The sequence below is a fragment of the Labrus bergylta genome, chromosome 5 (genome assembly GCF_963930695.1).
Source record: "Labrus bergylta chromosome 5, fLabBer1.1, whole genome shotgun sequence".
Taxonomy (NCBI): Eukaryota; Metazoa; Chordata; class Actinopteri; order Labriformes; family Labridae; genus Labrus; species Labrus bergylta.
In genome coordinates this window covers 12,129,725-12,143,252 of record NC_089199.1, presented here as the reverse complement: position 1 = coordinate 12,143,252, position 13,528 = coordinate 12,129,725, and the positions used below count along the sequence as shown (strand labels likewise).

The 13,528-nt window shown below is 39.1% G+C and overlaps 1 protein-coding gene across 1 annotated transcript in view; it reads right to left on the bottom strand.

The window, feature by feature from the left end:
• The window catches only part of ca16b (carbonic anhydrase XVI b), a 100,681-nt gene that overhangs the window by 47,093 nt on the left and 40,060 nt on the right, over positions 1-13,528 (bottom strand). Inside the window, exon 3 of the mRNA XM_020628970.2 lies at positions 4,883-5,062. Within this exon, the coding sequence (XP_020484626.1) occupies positions 4,883-5,062 (180 nt within the window). The remainder of the gene's footprint in view (positions 1-4,882; positions 5,063-13,528) is intronic.

The window sequence follows — 13,528 nt, the reverse complement described above, 5'->3', positions numbered from 1 at the left end:
TCCTGTCTGTGTTTCTTACTTTTATGATTGTTTTAGAGAATCATTTTGTCGCTACATTCAAAGTCATTGGTGGGAACATTCACAAGAATGCCACCGACATGCTCTTTAGACAGAGCACACACTAGCCTCCCATACTGGCCTTCATGTTACAAAGCCGGACTGTTTAAACCAATAATGCCTCAAACAAAATAACTATGACTTTAACTAGCCAAATGGTCAAAGAAGATAGAATGGCTTTATCCACTGGCTCCAAGTTTCTCCTCCACTTTTTGGCATATTGCAAGGCCTTACAGTCATTGCTTCTGATGAGGAACAGAAACTAGAATCAAAGAAGCTTCTGATGAAAGATATTCACGAATAATTCTGCTGTGTGAATGTTTCTTCAATGACGTCTATGTCTAAAAGATCTCTTTCTGTGGTCCTCGCAGTACTTTGTTTTACCATGCCACTTTTATACGCGGGCATTAATTTGTCATTACACACAAGAGAATGAGTTAGCAAGTTATTTAATGAAATAATGAAAATCGATGCGAGTTATATTCTATTTTCCGGAGCTTGGGAGTCCATAATAGGCTTTGATGTTTATATGAAAATATTTCTGCAATTTTGTAGCTTTTAATGTGAGATTTATCTTCTCACAAGCACCTGCTCGCATAGCTAGAGGTCTCCATCACTAGAAATTTGCTATGGGAATATGCTTATTTCATTTCTGTTAGCATTTCCTCCAAACATCAGTACTATGAGAGCTTTGGTCTCATCTGTGGGAGCTGAAATACAAACTAAAAAAAAGCTCTTTCCTTTGAGCTTGCCATATTAAGTTAATAACCAGGATGTACTTATAATCCCAAATGTCTTCAGTATTCATTTGTTTCCATTGTTTTCTTACCTGCCTATCGGAAGCTTGCATTCAGGATGTGAAGAAACCTTCCTTCCGTCCTTCCTTAGAAATCTGCAGCTTAAGGCTCCCCCATCAAGACCTCAAATTCTATATATATATATATTTTTTTTAAAGTAATGTGAATAAGCTCAAAGAAATTGGACCAAAATGTTCCATTTTACCACGGAGGATACATCAAGGCTGTAAGTTGTTTCTATCTCCTAAACAAAGTCAAGCATCTCCAAATGTCTCCTATTTGAAGAGAGAAATATCATTCTTCTCTCTCCTTGATCACCTCGTACTCAGGAAAAACTTTGGTTTCATTTGCGTTTCTTTTAAAGGTCAAACATATTTAACAATTTGTCAGGGACTTTATAATTCTCCTCCTGAGTTTAAAACACATATCACTGCTGTTATGAGGCTTTTACATAATCATATTTTGGATTCACCTTAAAAGTTCAGCCTGTCTGCTGTGGGGGAAGACAGCATTCGTGGATATGCTGAGCAGTGTCATGTTAGGGTGGATTTAAGCTGTTTTACAGTTTTTCCATGGCATCGAAAAACAGCATCATGACAGGGCAGATTATCATCCTTCTGCTGTCCTGGCTGAGGTTACATGTTAGTGTATCTACAACCCTTTACCATGTCAGAATTTGACATCATTAGCCAGATTAGAGCCAGTGAACTGTCGGCTGATCCCTCCTCGTTACAGGGGGATTTACTGTAGTCAGCCTCTCTGGATAACAACAGCCCACTTTTAATCAGAAAACCAAGAGGATGAGCATCTGTGCAAGCAAACACGGATGACATGATGAGACAATGGATGAAATTAAGGTGAGTAAAACAATACAGAGAGAAATGTAAAGAGGTGTTGGATCCAAAGGAAATGAGAGCTCGAGACGAAGAGATGTAAAGAGAGGAGAACCTTGTGCGACGGGGGTTGAGCTAAGTGCCTGTCGTGAGGCAAGAAAGAATCTGCCAGCAGAATTAACGTGCCAGTGCTGCTCAAGCCAACAGTATGAAGGAAAAGGTTTTAGATGCAGGAGATTTCCAAACAGTGAAAGCATTCAAAAAAATGTTTTTCCCATGATTATAAATGTGCAACGGTTTGCGAACACTCATACTATCAGTGATGGTAATAAACTCTGTTGCTGCAGTCGTTGAAGTGGTGTAATCCTGTCTGCAAACACAAGGCAAGTCAAGGAAAGGGGGATGCTGACTGGCCCTGGGAGTTTCATTAGCTATGCGGCCCTGAGTGTGTTTGAACCCTCCAACAGTAGAGCTGGAATTAGAAGCTAAGCCAAAAAGACCTTGAATCACAGCCAGCCAAAGATGGGGAGTGTGTGTGAAAGTAAATCCTTGATCAATGCGGATGTCTCTGGGGTCTTCCGATTCCTCATGAATTCGGTCCAGAGTTGTTTGAAATCTTCTCACTCAGAAATGTTTTGTTGAGGGCCGCAGCTTGAATGGCGGCCAATCAACCCGATCTCAAAGTGGATCAAGGCACGAGGGAATGTTGTGAAATCAATCTCCATGAACTTTTAAGATCTAGTCGCTCCGTTTCTTAATTACAACTCGGAATTTTAAATAGAACGCAGGTTCTTAAAGCCCCTCTGTTCACAATTTGAACTTTTCGACTTCAGCAGCCCCTACTGGCAGCATTGGAAAAGAAAACTATGGGAAGCGGCCATGCATGCTGATGAACACAGCCAATGCTTATTAGGGCAAGGTTGCTTAAAACAACATCCATTCAGTAAATAACCATGTGTATTTATTAATCATGTCCAATATCTACTTAAAAGCAGCTATGAAATATTTTTCTGAATTTTAAAAAACCCCTTCGGGTCCTGTCAGGTTTAAATCATCATGGAGTAAATGTGAAAGCTTTTGTTTTATGCAATTGTTTCATGTGTTATTCCTAAAACAACCCTTACTGAAGACTTTGTGATTTTAGCAAATATATTCTTTTCATAAAACTTGTGGTTTACAACCGCTTTAACAAATAATTATAGTTGAGCATTTAACAGCTGGAGAGACAGATACATTCCCTGAGATTGATTAAACCCATGGAATCACAACATATGATTGCCATATTTTACATGTATTAGATAAATGTTGTACCCTGGAGCACTTCTGATTGACAGTCACAAATATGAGACAAAATATTTATAACTTGAAGCTCACTTTCTCGACATTGAGGTGAATGATGCTTATAATAATGCAACTTAATTAAGAAAAGACCCTACATGGGAGATATTATCATCAGTAAATGCTAAAAAAAAAAAAGAAAAAGAAAAAAAAAAAAACATGACCAAAGTTAACAACAGTCAGGTGTGCGATACAGAGAACTCTACAGAGTTCTTGAGGACAACACCGCCTTGTAAGCACACAATCACAACAAAGACACATTCAATGTTTGACGTCAAGAAAAATGTCAAGGAGCGCACGTGGAAAAGATTGGACTTGGCAAACACAATTCATCAAGGACAAGACAAGTCGTGATGGTGAAAACAAAAGGAAACTCAGAAAGCTGAAGATTTATTTGGAGAACAATGCATCGGCTGAAAACTTTAAAATTTTGTTCAGATGATGAAGGACAGATTCCAGCAAGAATAAATAACTCGCACGAAGTTCATGAATTCATCTGTGGCTGATTTAACGGATGAAGATGATGAAAGGCAGCCTTTCACATGAAGGATGGGGAAAGTACGCTATTGTTTTTTTTTTTATATTGGTAGCATTAGCTTGTTTATCCAAAAGTTCCTTCTGTATTAGAAATCTCATTGTGTAACTTCTATTCAGTTTATATTTTTATTCTAATAGACATTTAGGTCTAGTCCTGTCATATCGTCACAGGCGTGTACAGAGGGGCGGCATGGGTCACCCCTGAAATCTTATTTGTCAGCCCAAAATCCTTCAAAAAACTTCAGGCCACCCCCTGCACAAGTCAGCGCTCCTGTTGGGCCACCTTGGGCCAAAAAGTCTGGACACGCCCCTGCATGTCATTGTCATTCAAAAAATAATCTATTATTGTCAAACTACATTTAAATAAATAATAAAAAGTCCAATGTAAATATTAAGCTGACCCCTCTGAAAGTTTTTTATATGATAATATTTTGTGATAATATTGTTTAATTTTCCTGATTTTCAGTGTTTGAGCCATCGAAAATTCCCTCTGTACTGTTTGTGCCCAAATTTACAGCCAGCCGTGTTATTTCCATCTTTGTAAATAAGCAGCCCGCAGCATCGCTCGGCTGTCCCAGTGGCCTTGGTTGTCATGGAGGCTAACAACTCTCATTATGATCAAATGCAAAAAAAAAAAAAAAAGATGAAACCCCTCAGTGAGAGAAACTGTGCCAAACGCAGAGGAGATCAATTAAGGTCAGGGTTTTCACACCACTGGTCTGCGGATTAACTGATTGAAAAAAATAAAAAGTGGCATCATTTTGAAGTGGCAGTTAATCAAGAGAGCTTCGTAATGTTCCTGCAAACAAGGCATGCCGAGGGAGTGAGAGGGAGACAGACAGAAACAGAAAGAGAGAAAGAGAGGAAGAGAGAGAGAGAGAGCGAGAGAGAGCGAGAGAGAGAGAGAGAGAGAGACCATTGCTACATTTGAAAGAAGGCTTTTATGTGTAAAAGTGATAAGTCATTTGCTTTATTAATTATTAGAAGTTGGTTTTGAAATTACACATTGGATGTTGGGAAAATCTGTAAGTGTGTTTGAGTACAAATTCTCTATTCATATACAAAATGTTTACTTATTTTAAAATCTTCCAAATTTTAATATTCATAACTAGAAGTGCACTTTAATGGATTCTCTCTTGCCAAAAAAAGATTTGGAAATATAAGCATCGTCTTATATTTTGCCAAATGAAGTTAATGTGGAGTGTTAAATCTTCTGTTAATTTAAAGCTAACAAAGAATATGTAATTTATTCTTTCAGTATCACAGAGCCAGTGTTTTTAAATTGGATTTATAGGCTAAAGGAGATTTTGTGAAGCAGACCTGTCTTTCCAGTGTTTTTCATGGTGGTCTGGTTGGATGACTCGGCGGTAAACTTCTCCAGCACGAGCTCCTGATATTCCTCTGAAACCAGAGTTTGTTCATCTGCAATGTTCACAGGTGATTGGTTCTTCGCTCCACATTCTGGGTATGAGGCATCCCAGCCTCGAGGTCCATGGCTTCCTGCAGAAATGGAAAAAAATAAGAGCTTATGAAAAACATAGACTCATCCTCAGAAATCCCCTTTGTCTAAGGATTCTGGCTAAAACACAAACACAATTAGAAACACTGGGGAAATATTACTGCTACCGCAGAAAGGCAGGTTTAAAAAAAAAAGAAAAAAATGCCTGAAACAGTAAATTATGAGTAAGAGGACAATGCTTCTGCTACTTTCATATTCATTTAGCTGAAGTGCCCTCCAAACCTCTCCAACAGCTGGGAAAACGTATAAACACAATCAAAATGCGTCATCTAGCTACAGGCCATTCCAGTATTAATTGCCCAACTTTGAATAAATATAAATATCCAAACAAGGCATATTCTTAAACTGCACCACTTACTGAAACTGAGCCTGAAAATGGGTGAAGACTTAATGTAGGTCTAGGCCTCAGTTGTGTTTCAAAAAAACAAAATAAAATAGGCTTTTCAATAAAAAATACTCCACTTAAACAATTCATGTGCAGTGTGTGCTGCAAACGAACTTCCTGGAAAATCCCCATCCACTGTCTGCTCTTTTAATCCTCTATCCCCTACAGTGGCGCCTCTACAAAGGAATAATCCACAACCGACAGGGGTCCCCTTGATCTCTTCTCGGGTACAATGGGCCAATGCAACAACAAAAGCCGAGGGATCAGGGGAACAAGGAAGCATGCATGGATTTTAACTTTTTTGGGTTAACACAATATTCATGATCCCATTCCCCGCAGATACTGGGCAACTTTGCTACCGGCTCGTTAAAAAAAAAACAATATGGAAACTCCTTTTTACTAAAACACCCTGGATCAAGGGTGGCTTTATTTCGTGCTGTGTGTAAACACCTTGCAGCCAGAGACACAGCGCTGGAGTACCTCAAAAAAAGACGGCATGATTCAGGATCCATTTGAAATAATCTCTGTTTAGCATGTCAAGCAGAGGACATCATAAACATGCACTGTGAGGTGTGCAGACACATAAGCAGGATGCGTTTCATTCATCTCTCCTCTGAATATGTCATTAGATTGTAGCGTCTACAATGTTCAGTGCTGGGAAATGTCTCCGATTTGACCGGTGGCTTAGATCAGTTGTCTTATAAACAGCACATGCAGGATTATGGATTGCATATAAATGTGTGAATGGATTAGAGCTGCATTCCTTGCTTATGACTGTATTAGCAAGCAGGATTAAATTTGTCAGTCATGGACTTGACTTAGAACTACCAATATGTCAGTACCAGCAAATCTAAAATTTTCCGTTTCCCGGAACAGAGGCCATTATGAATGTAATACTTTTATTATAAGGAGAGAGAAAGCTGCTTGCCAATCATACATATGCAGAGGGGATTTATATAAAATTGAGCAATTATTTCTCATATTAAAAGAGAAAATGGTCTTTGTGCACATTTTTTTTATGGTTAAGCCTTTAAGTAGAAATCAAACATATTTATCTATTAAAAGCTCTTCCGATTTGTACTTCCTGGAAAGTTTGCCATATTTTGACCATTTATCAGGAATATTATTTCAGGATGGATTTAACTCAATTAGCTCATTCAATACTTTGATTAAAAATTGAAGCTCTAAGCCACAACAAAAGTATTTTATACAAACAGTGAAAAGAAACTCTCCCCTTTAGTTTACTGCAAATATCTAATCTAACTGAGAATCAGCAACCTAAAACAAATGTGGAACTGATGAATTAGCCTTAGCAGGCGACAGACAAAACCAGGACTAAACCCCTACAGGCGGGGGGCAAAAGAGGACTGCATTAGGATTCTGACTAACCATTTGTTGGCACTTACCGTTTTGTTTGTTTTTAAAATTTTATTTTGCAAAAATGGCATGATAGCCATTTTAACATTTGTGACACAACTTTAGTGGTTAAAGGACTTGCAGTGAGATAGATGCTTAGCCCAAGTCTAAATCAACATGGCCGATGTTTATGTCATGGAAAAGTTAGATGACATTTTAAAAGATATGGAAACTTTATCAACGAACCAACGTCCATCAGAGAACATGATGATCATCACATGATGTGTATTGGTAAAAAAAATGGTATCAAGGTCCATTTTCTTAAATTAAGTTTGAGGGCTTCATACCTTGTTCTTATTAAAATGCTATGTATTTATATGAACACATGACAACAGCCTGATATACAGTATCCTGTTTGTTTGTTTGTTTACAAGTTCCATCAAATCTATTTCAGAATCCACCTAATCCAGTATTGGTCATGCTATATAATATAATATGTATGAATCAAGCTGAAGGTGTTTGAGAGACAAACTCTTTAGGTTTATTTGCATCCACACAGTTTGTAGAAGCTCAGACTGCGACTGTGAAGGGTAAGCTGGCTATTTATACAGTTTGGGGAAATATTGTTGATAAAGTTGTACACACTTGAGGCAGTTGTACAATTGGTTATGACTCACTCCCGTCCCATTTTTTTTTGTTTGGAGAAAATATATATTCTCTTTGGCAGAGCTGTCTGAAGTTCAATGCCTCCGGTTGCTTTGAAAATGTACCATTCCCCTGACCCACACAGTGTGCTATATGGGCTACCACAATAAGAAAAAAAGAAAAAAAACACAGAACTATTCCAGTTCTCCAGTGGGCAATTTCAGGCCCCATTCTCTCGCTTTGCTTCTTTCTACTCTTAAGTGAATTGTGGTAAACTACAAAAACCCTTTTCAGATGTTACCAAGATATACAGCCCCACAAACGTGACTGACATATCTCACAACGACAAGGAAGCCCATAGGTCGGCTGTGCGGAGACAGACTGGATGCTGACTCAAAGCATAGAATATTTTCATATAAATTAAATACAAAAATATAAATACAAAGACAAAAGTATACTGAAGCAAATACATTTTCCCGGGTCAGTTTATTCAAAGTGTTACAAGAGAAAAGTGTAATCTTTGGCTAATTTTCCATTAAAACACAAATTACATCCTATTTACTGCGAGAGAGATAATTCTGCCTTTCAAGAAGAGAAAGGGAGGAGCAGCGCTAAAATCAGATAAGTGAGGGTTGCACAGCAGTCGATTAATCTGTCTCATCGCCATCCATCAGAATGACTATAATCCTCATGCGTAAGCCTTCCTCACTGCAGCCCTGCCACTCTGCAAGGCTGAGGTGGACCAATTAAAATGAAGTTAATGTTTTAATATGTTGAAGATTGATTTATTTAAACATTTACGCGTCATGTGTGCAACCACACTCAGCATATGGCTCGGTGAAAACGGCTCCACACACTGAGCCGCACGCCACTTTTATTCTAATGAAAATCTTTATGGGCGCTCTCAGGTCGTCCATGCAGTACACTGGCAGCTTGATACATTTCTGACGGACAAAGACGAGTGGAGTTTGAATGATATGACAATCTATTTTCCAGGAATATAACAAGAAATTGCAGGATCTATCAGTTAGGTTTGTGGCAGAGGAAACTCATGTCCTCCATAGCAGTGCTGTAGCCTGGTTCAAGACCTCTGACTGCGTGCTGAAGTCTGATGTATTCAGTCATTCAAAAAAAAAGATAGGAGTGATAAAAGATGGATATGGGGCGAGGCTAGCCTGGCGGTTGTGTCCCGCGCCCCATGTACAGAGGCTATAGTCCTCATCGCGGCGGCTGTGGGTTTAAATCCGACCTCGGCCCTTTGCTGCATGTCATCCCTCACTCTCTCCCTCCCAGCATGCCCTGTCTCTCTGTATTCAGCTGTCCTATCCAATAAAGGCAAAAGGCCCCAAAAATATATACTGTATGTATATAAAAAAAAAGATGGCTTTTGAGTACTGATTTTTAGGCTAGTAGAATTAATACCTATTGTCATGGTTCGAAAAAATGTCAGTTTGAATTTTGAAACCAATTGCAATTGGACAGCATAAAGAGAAATTGGCTTCAGATTCCACTTTGACCATCACTTTCACTTTCAGTCAGATCTTTAATACTGGAGCTGATCTCATACTGAAACCACTTTTGAGCAAAGATACAGCCTTAATTATTTGAAAATGTATCATCATGTATACAAGCCAATGCAAAGACACACCACTGTCATTTTCCACCTTCATAAAAATAAAAAGAGGATTCAGCCTAATCATCATGTGACAAAACCAAACAACAGAGGGCGATGCTAGTTACTATTTTAATGTCAACAAAGCTAGTATAATACCACAACGTTGTGTTTTACTACTAATATTGTTTATTTTATAATTACAGGAGAGGTTAATGGTATTTAAATCTCAACTACTGCTGATGGACGGGAAACTGGGTATTGGCCCATAATCAAAACGGCATCAGGAACATTATCACGAGGGAAGATATGAAGGGAAACAAAACATCTCTACTGGACAGTAGCTGGTTCTAACTGTATACAGAAGCTCTTAGATATGATAAAATGTAATTTTTTTCTTAATTATTATAACCAATAAAGCTACAATGTAGTAAGGAATACATATTTATATCTGTTCAACATCACTGCTATTTTACAAGGCTTGTAAACCTATCTACAGTATGTGTTGAGGCTGTGAAACAAGGTTTGTTGTACTTTATGTTTGAGTCTTTAGATTGTCCGGTTACAGTTGTGGATTGTGTTATATAAAGTCTGCCTCGGTCTCTTTACAGACACTAAACAACAGTTACCTTGCAAGAAATTTGACTTGCTTCATATGGGAAGCAGCTCTGTATTTACACTCCAGGCCCACAGCACTCATAGAAAGTAGATAGGACTCAGATGGACATAAGTGCCTCAATAAATAGTAAAGACTGATTCATCTGCTCGGCTGTTTGCAGGAGGACAACTTATAATTTGAAGAGATGACGAGGGGAAAGTGGCTTATTTGTGTAGTTTGGAGTCCTTGAAGTATCCGCACAGGGATATGCAGTGTGTACGTATACACTGACTGTTTACTGTACACATTTATATGAATATGACAGTAAACAGTCATCTCCAGGCAATTCAGCCTATGTGGCAGCGACACCAATACAGCCCTATGAAATAAAGATATCAGAAATGAAAATGGGGAAATGTTCAATCCATGACAGATTCCAGCAGAATCGATGCTAATATGTCTGAAAGCTTTAACGCCTTCCTTTGAGTTAATCCTTTGCTCCTTTGAAGTGTTTTTGAGGAGTCATGAAAGTTCATTTTTCAGAATCAATCTTGGGTACTCATTTAAAAGAAGTAATTACTGACTCACAGTAGAAAATTATAAATCCTGAGTATACAATTAACACAATATTACATAAAAACGAGACCGTCAAGAAACTTTACCTCTCAGTAGGCCTTCACAATATGTTCTAAATATGCAATGTGCGATGTTGAGTATACTGAATACAAAACAATGTGTTCTGAATAATTTCCAGTATTTCAATGACGATATAAAGTGCGCTAAATTTACAACAACAAAAAAATGAAAATGTGCATATAAGCTATAAGTCCGTTTCTATAACTATCTGCTGTTCTTCATGTTATCCCTGTGGAAGAAAAATGTTTCTTCTGGATCAAAATGAATTGTAAATGCATTTGTTTCCACCACGTAATTGTCCCCAATGAATCTCAGGGTAGCTGACAGCTAGCAATGAGTTTCATTTGACTGCATCACTATGGTGTGAAAACGTGGCCATTGTACCCAGGCCGCCATCCAATGGGGAAAATGTACACATGGGTGAATAAGCATAGCATATTTTCTCTTGATCTATTTTGATAAATTTAGACGATGTGTTTAAAGGCAATACTGAACCAACAACGACGATGTAATTACAGTGATTCACGCAGCCCTTCATCTGAGTGCACTATGATAAATAGTCCAGAAATATATTGATGGAAGCAGAGGTTGTATGAAGAAATATGACATCCACGATATGATTTTTGGCGTATTTCATAATCTTTTCTTTGAGTTATCTATCATCTATGGTCTAATAAAGATGAATGATGTTTATATTGTCCACGCTGTTTATGAATCCCTTCTGTTTTTTGGCTCACTTCTATGCGATATGACACCACTGCCTGCCGTCTACTTGTTTTAAGTAAAACAGGCACATGTTCCTTTCAATAAGGCACTTTCAGTTCCAGGCGTCATCCCATTAACCTTGGGATAAACAGCCGTGCCTGTGCTGCCATGGCAATGCTGACAGAATGGAGATTGCCTTGTCATTTCCGTTGTGTCCCTCTGAGAGAAAAGCATCCGTGCTGTTTGCCGCCTGGCAGATCTCCCAGAATTGGCACTCAAGCACTTGCAAAAAAAAAAAAAAAAGAAGGAAAAAAAAAAAAAAATCTACGCTGATCAGTCCATATGTATGAGTGACACTGACAACAAAACATGACCGTCAGATATAAGGCACCGTGCAAAGGCAGCCTACACAGGGAGGGGGGGGTCACAGCAGTTGTGTCGAGCGAGAAGGGGGACAGTGAAGTGATATCCATGCTTGTGTTTGCTGCAGGATCCTGTCAGGAGATGCAGGAGATCTGGATAATATTTTGAACATTTCTGCCGTCAGTTTCAATCTGCACTAACACTCCAGATGGTGAAGACACAGGCAGTGCAGCAAAAGGGGAGAATCAAATGTCCAGGTGATGAGCTCGATGCTAGTACAGTGTGGGGACAGATCACAAAAGTCTTCTGACCTCGTGAAGACTGATGTCTTAAAACAGACCTCAGGGAGATTGCTGAGGTAAAAAGCAAAGCACATGAATGAAAGTAACCCCCAGGTAAGTTATGTTTATATGTAAAAAAAAGAAGAAAAAACCATAATTGTCTAACAGAAACGATAGAGAAATCCTTTTGAAAGATATTTCTGGAGATACACGGACCCTTTCACACCTCATATGAGAATAAAATCTGACCCTGGATTTGCTATTCAAGGGCGCCAAATATGTATGATAAAAGTTTGAATGGGATGTCTTAAATGTGCAGTGTAAATACTCAAGTGTACAATAAGACATGATTGGATTTGGTCTTGTCCTGATGAAGATCTAATGTTAATACCAGTTTCAAATGGGGGAGGGGAGGTGGCCCCCAGAGTTGCCACAGACAATGCATTTCTTTGTCCACTTTTCTCTCTGACAAGTGGGAAATACATAGGCTCAGCCTCGCCTTCAGCTCTTTCCAACATTAAAATACTCTGGATAGATATCCCTTCACCCATTCTAAGAAGCAGGGACATATGATTCATTAATACTATGGATACTGCACAGTGTTTAAAGACTGAGCGTACACCTAGAGAGCATCCTGGTGTTTCTTTTCAGAATAGATGCATATTTCAGCTTCATCTTCAGTAAACTGCAGCATGAGAACTCCTAAGAGCTGACAGACTTCCCTTCCTGCAGCATCACTTGGTTCCACTGTGTCCTTCAGACCTCTTTACACGCTTCCTGGCAGCTCTGTGACCTAATGGCTGTGGTGTGATGAAGAGAAGGCAGAGAGCTCAGTGCTGAGCTGCATCGACTGTGGGAAAAAGAGAGCAGACTCAAGTCTACCGAAGGCTGCAGACTGCAAGCCTTAAACATTAAAGACACAGACTCCCAGCTGCAGCAGGTAGAATAAGCAACCAGGGATGGATGCGGCTTGAAAATTCACTCACCGGCCCATGGTTTCATAATTCTTTTCGAGTTCACTAAAACCAAGAGTCAGGCTTGGTCTAACACTTTGATTTCTCTGTCGAGAGGGATTTTAGGTTTCCTTTTAAGATGTACAACAATGGGAGACTGCATGCAACTGCAATCAGAGTGAGGAAAATCATCCTGGCAAAAATGGGGCAGCCAATTTTGGTGACTGACTGTTCCAGAGTTTAAACGAGGTCATGCTGCCAAAACGACAAAATGATTCACCAGAGTGCAATGTGTGACTTAATGACAGTTCAGGCAAGGGCAGGGCTTCTCTTTGCTCTCACAATCTTACAATACAACAAGTAAAAGATATTTTTATTAATACAAATTGTGAGTCTAGAAAACTACAACAATCCCAAATATATCTTCCGGAGACAAACAAAGGAGGCTTTCAGGCAAAGGATAGGCTGTTTATGAAATGAGTCATCAATCCCAACAATTAGCCTTCCATCTCCTGTGTGTGATTTGGTATTCATTGGGAGTTATAGTTTCAAAGGAGTTCCTTGTCAGATTCCTTTACTGGACAGTCTGCATAAGACGCCTCAATTATCAGTGAACCGTGAAGGTAAAAACCATAATACCCTCAGTGGGCGTCAGCAGGCTTCAAAGACAAGTGAGAGAATACGGGATGAAGAACAGTGAATATGTTTTTTCTCAGGAATTATAAAATGGGGAAAATAATTGCAAAGTCTTCTTCTGAGCTTATAAGTGCCTTTTTTTCACAACATTGTCCAACACTCCCTTCTCAGTGGAGTTCTAAAAGAGCAGGTACTCAATATATCAGCGTGCCGGAATGAATAAAAGGCATGTGAGGGCACCGCGGGGGACAGGGAGAGTGATGCATGAGTGGATCTT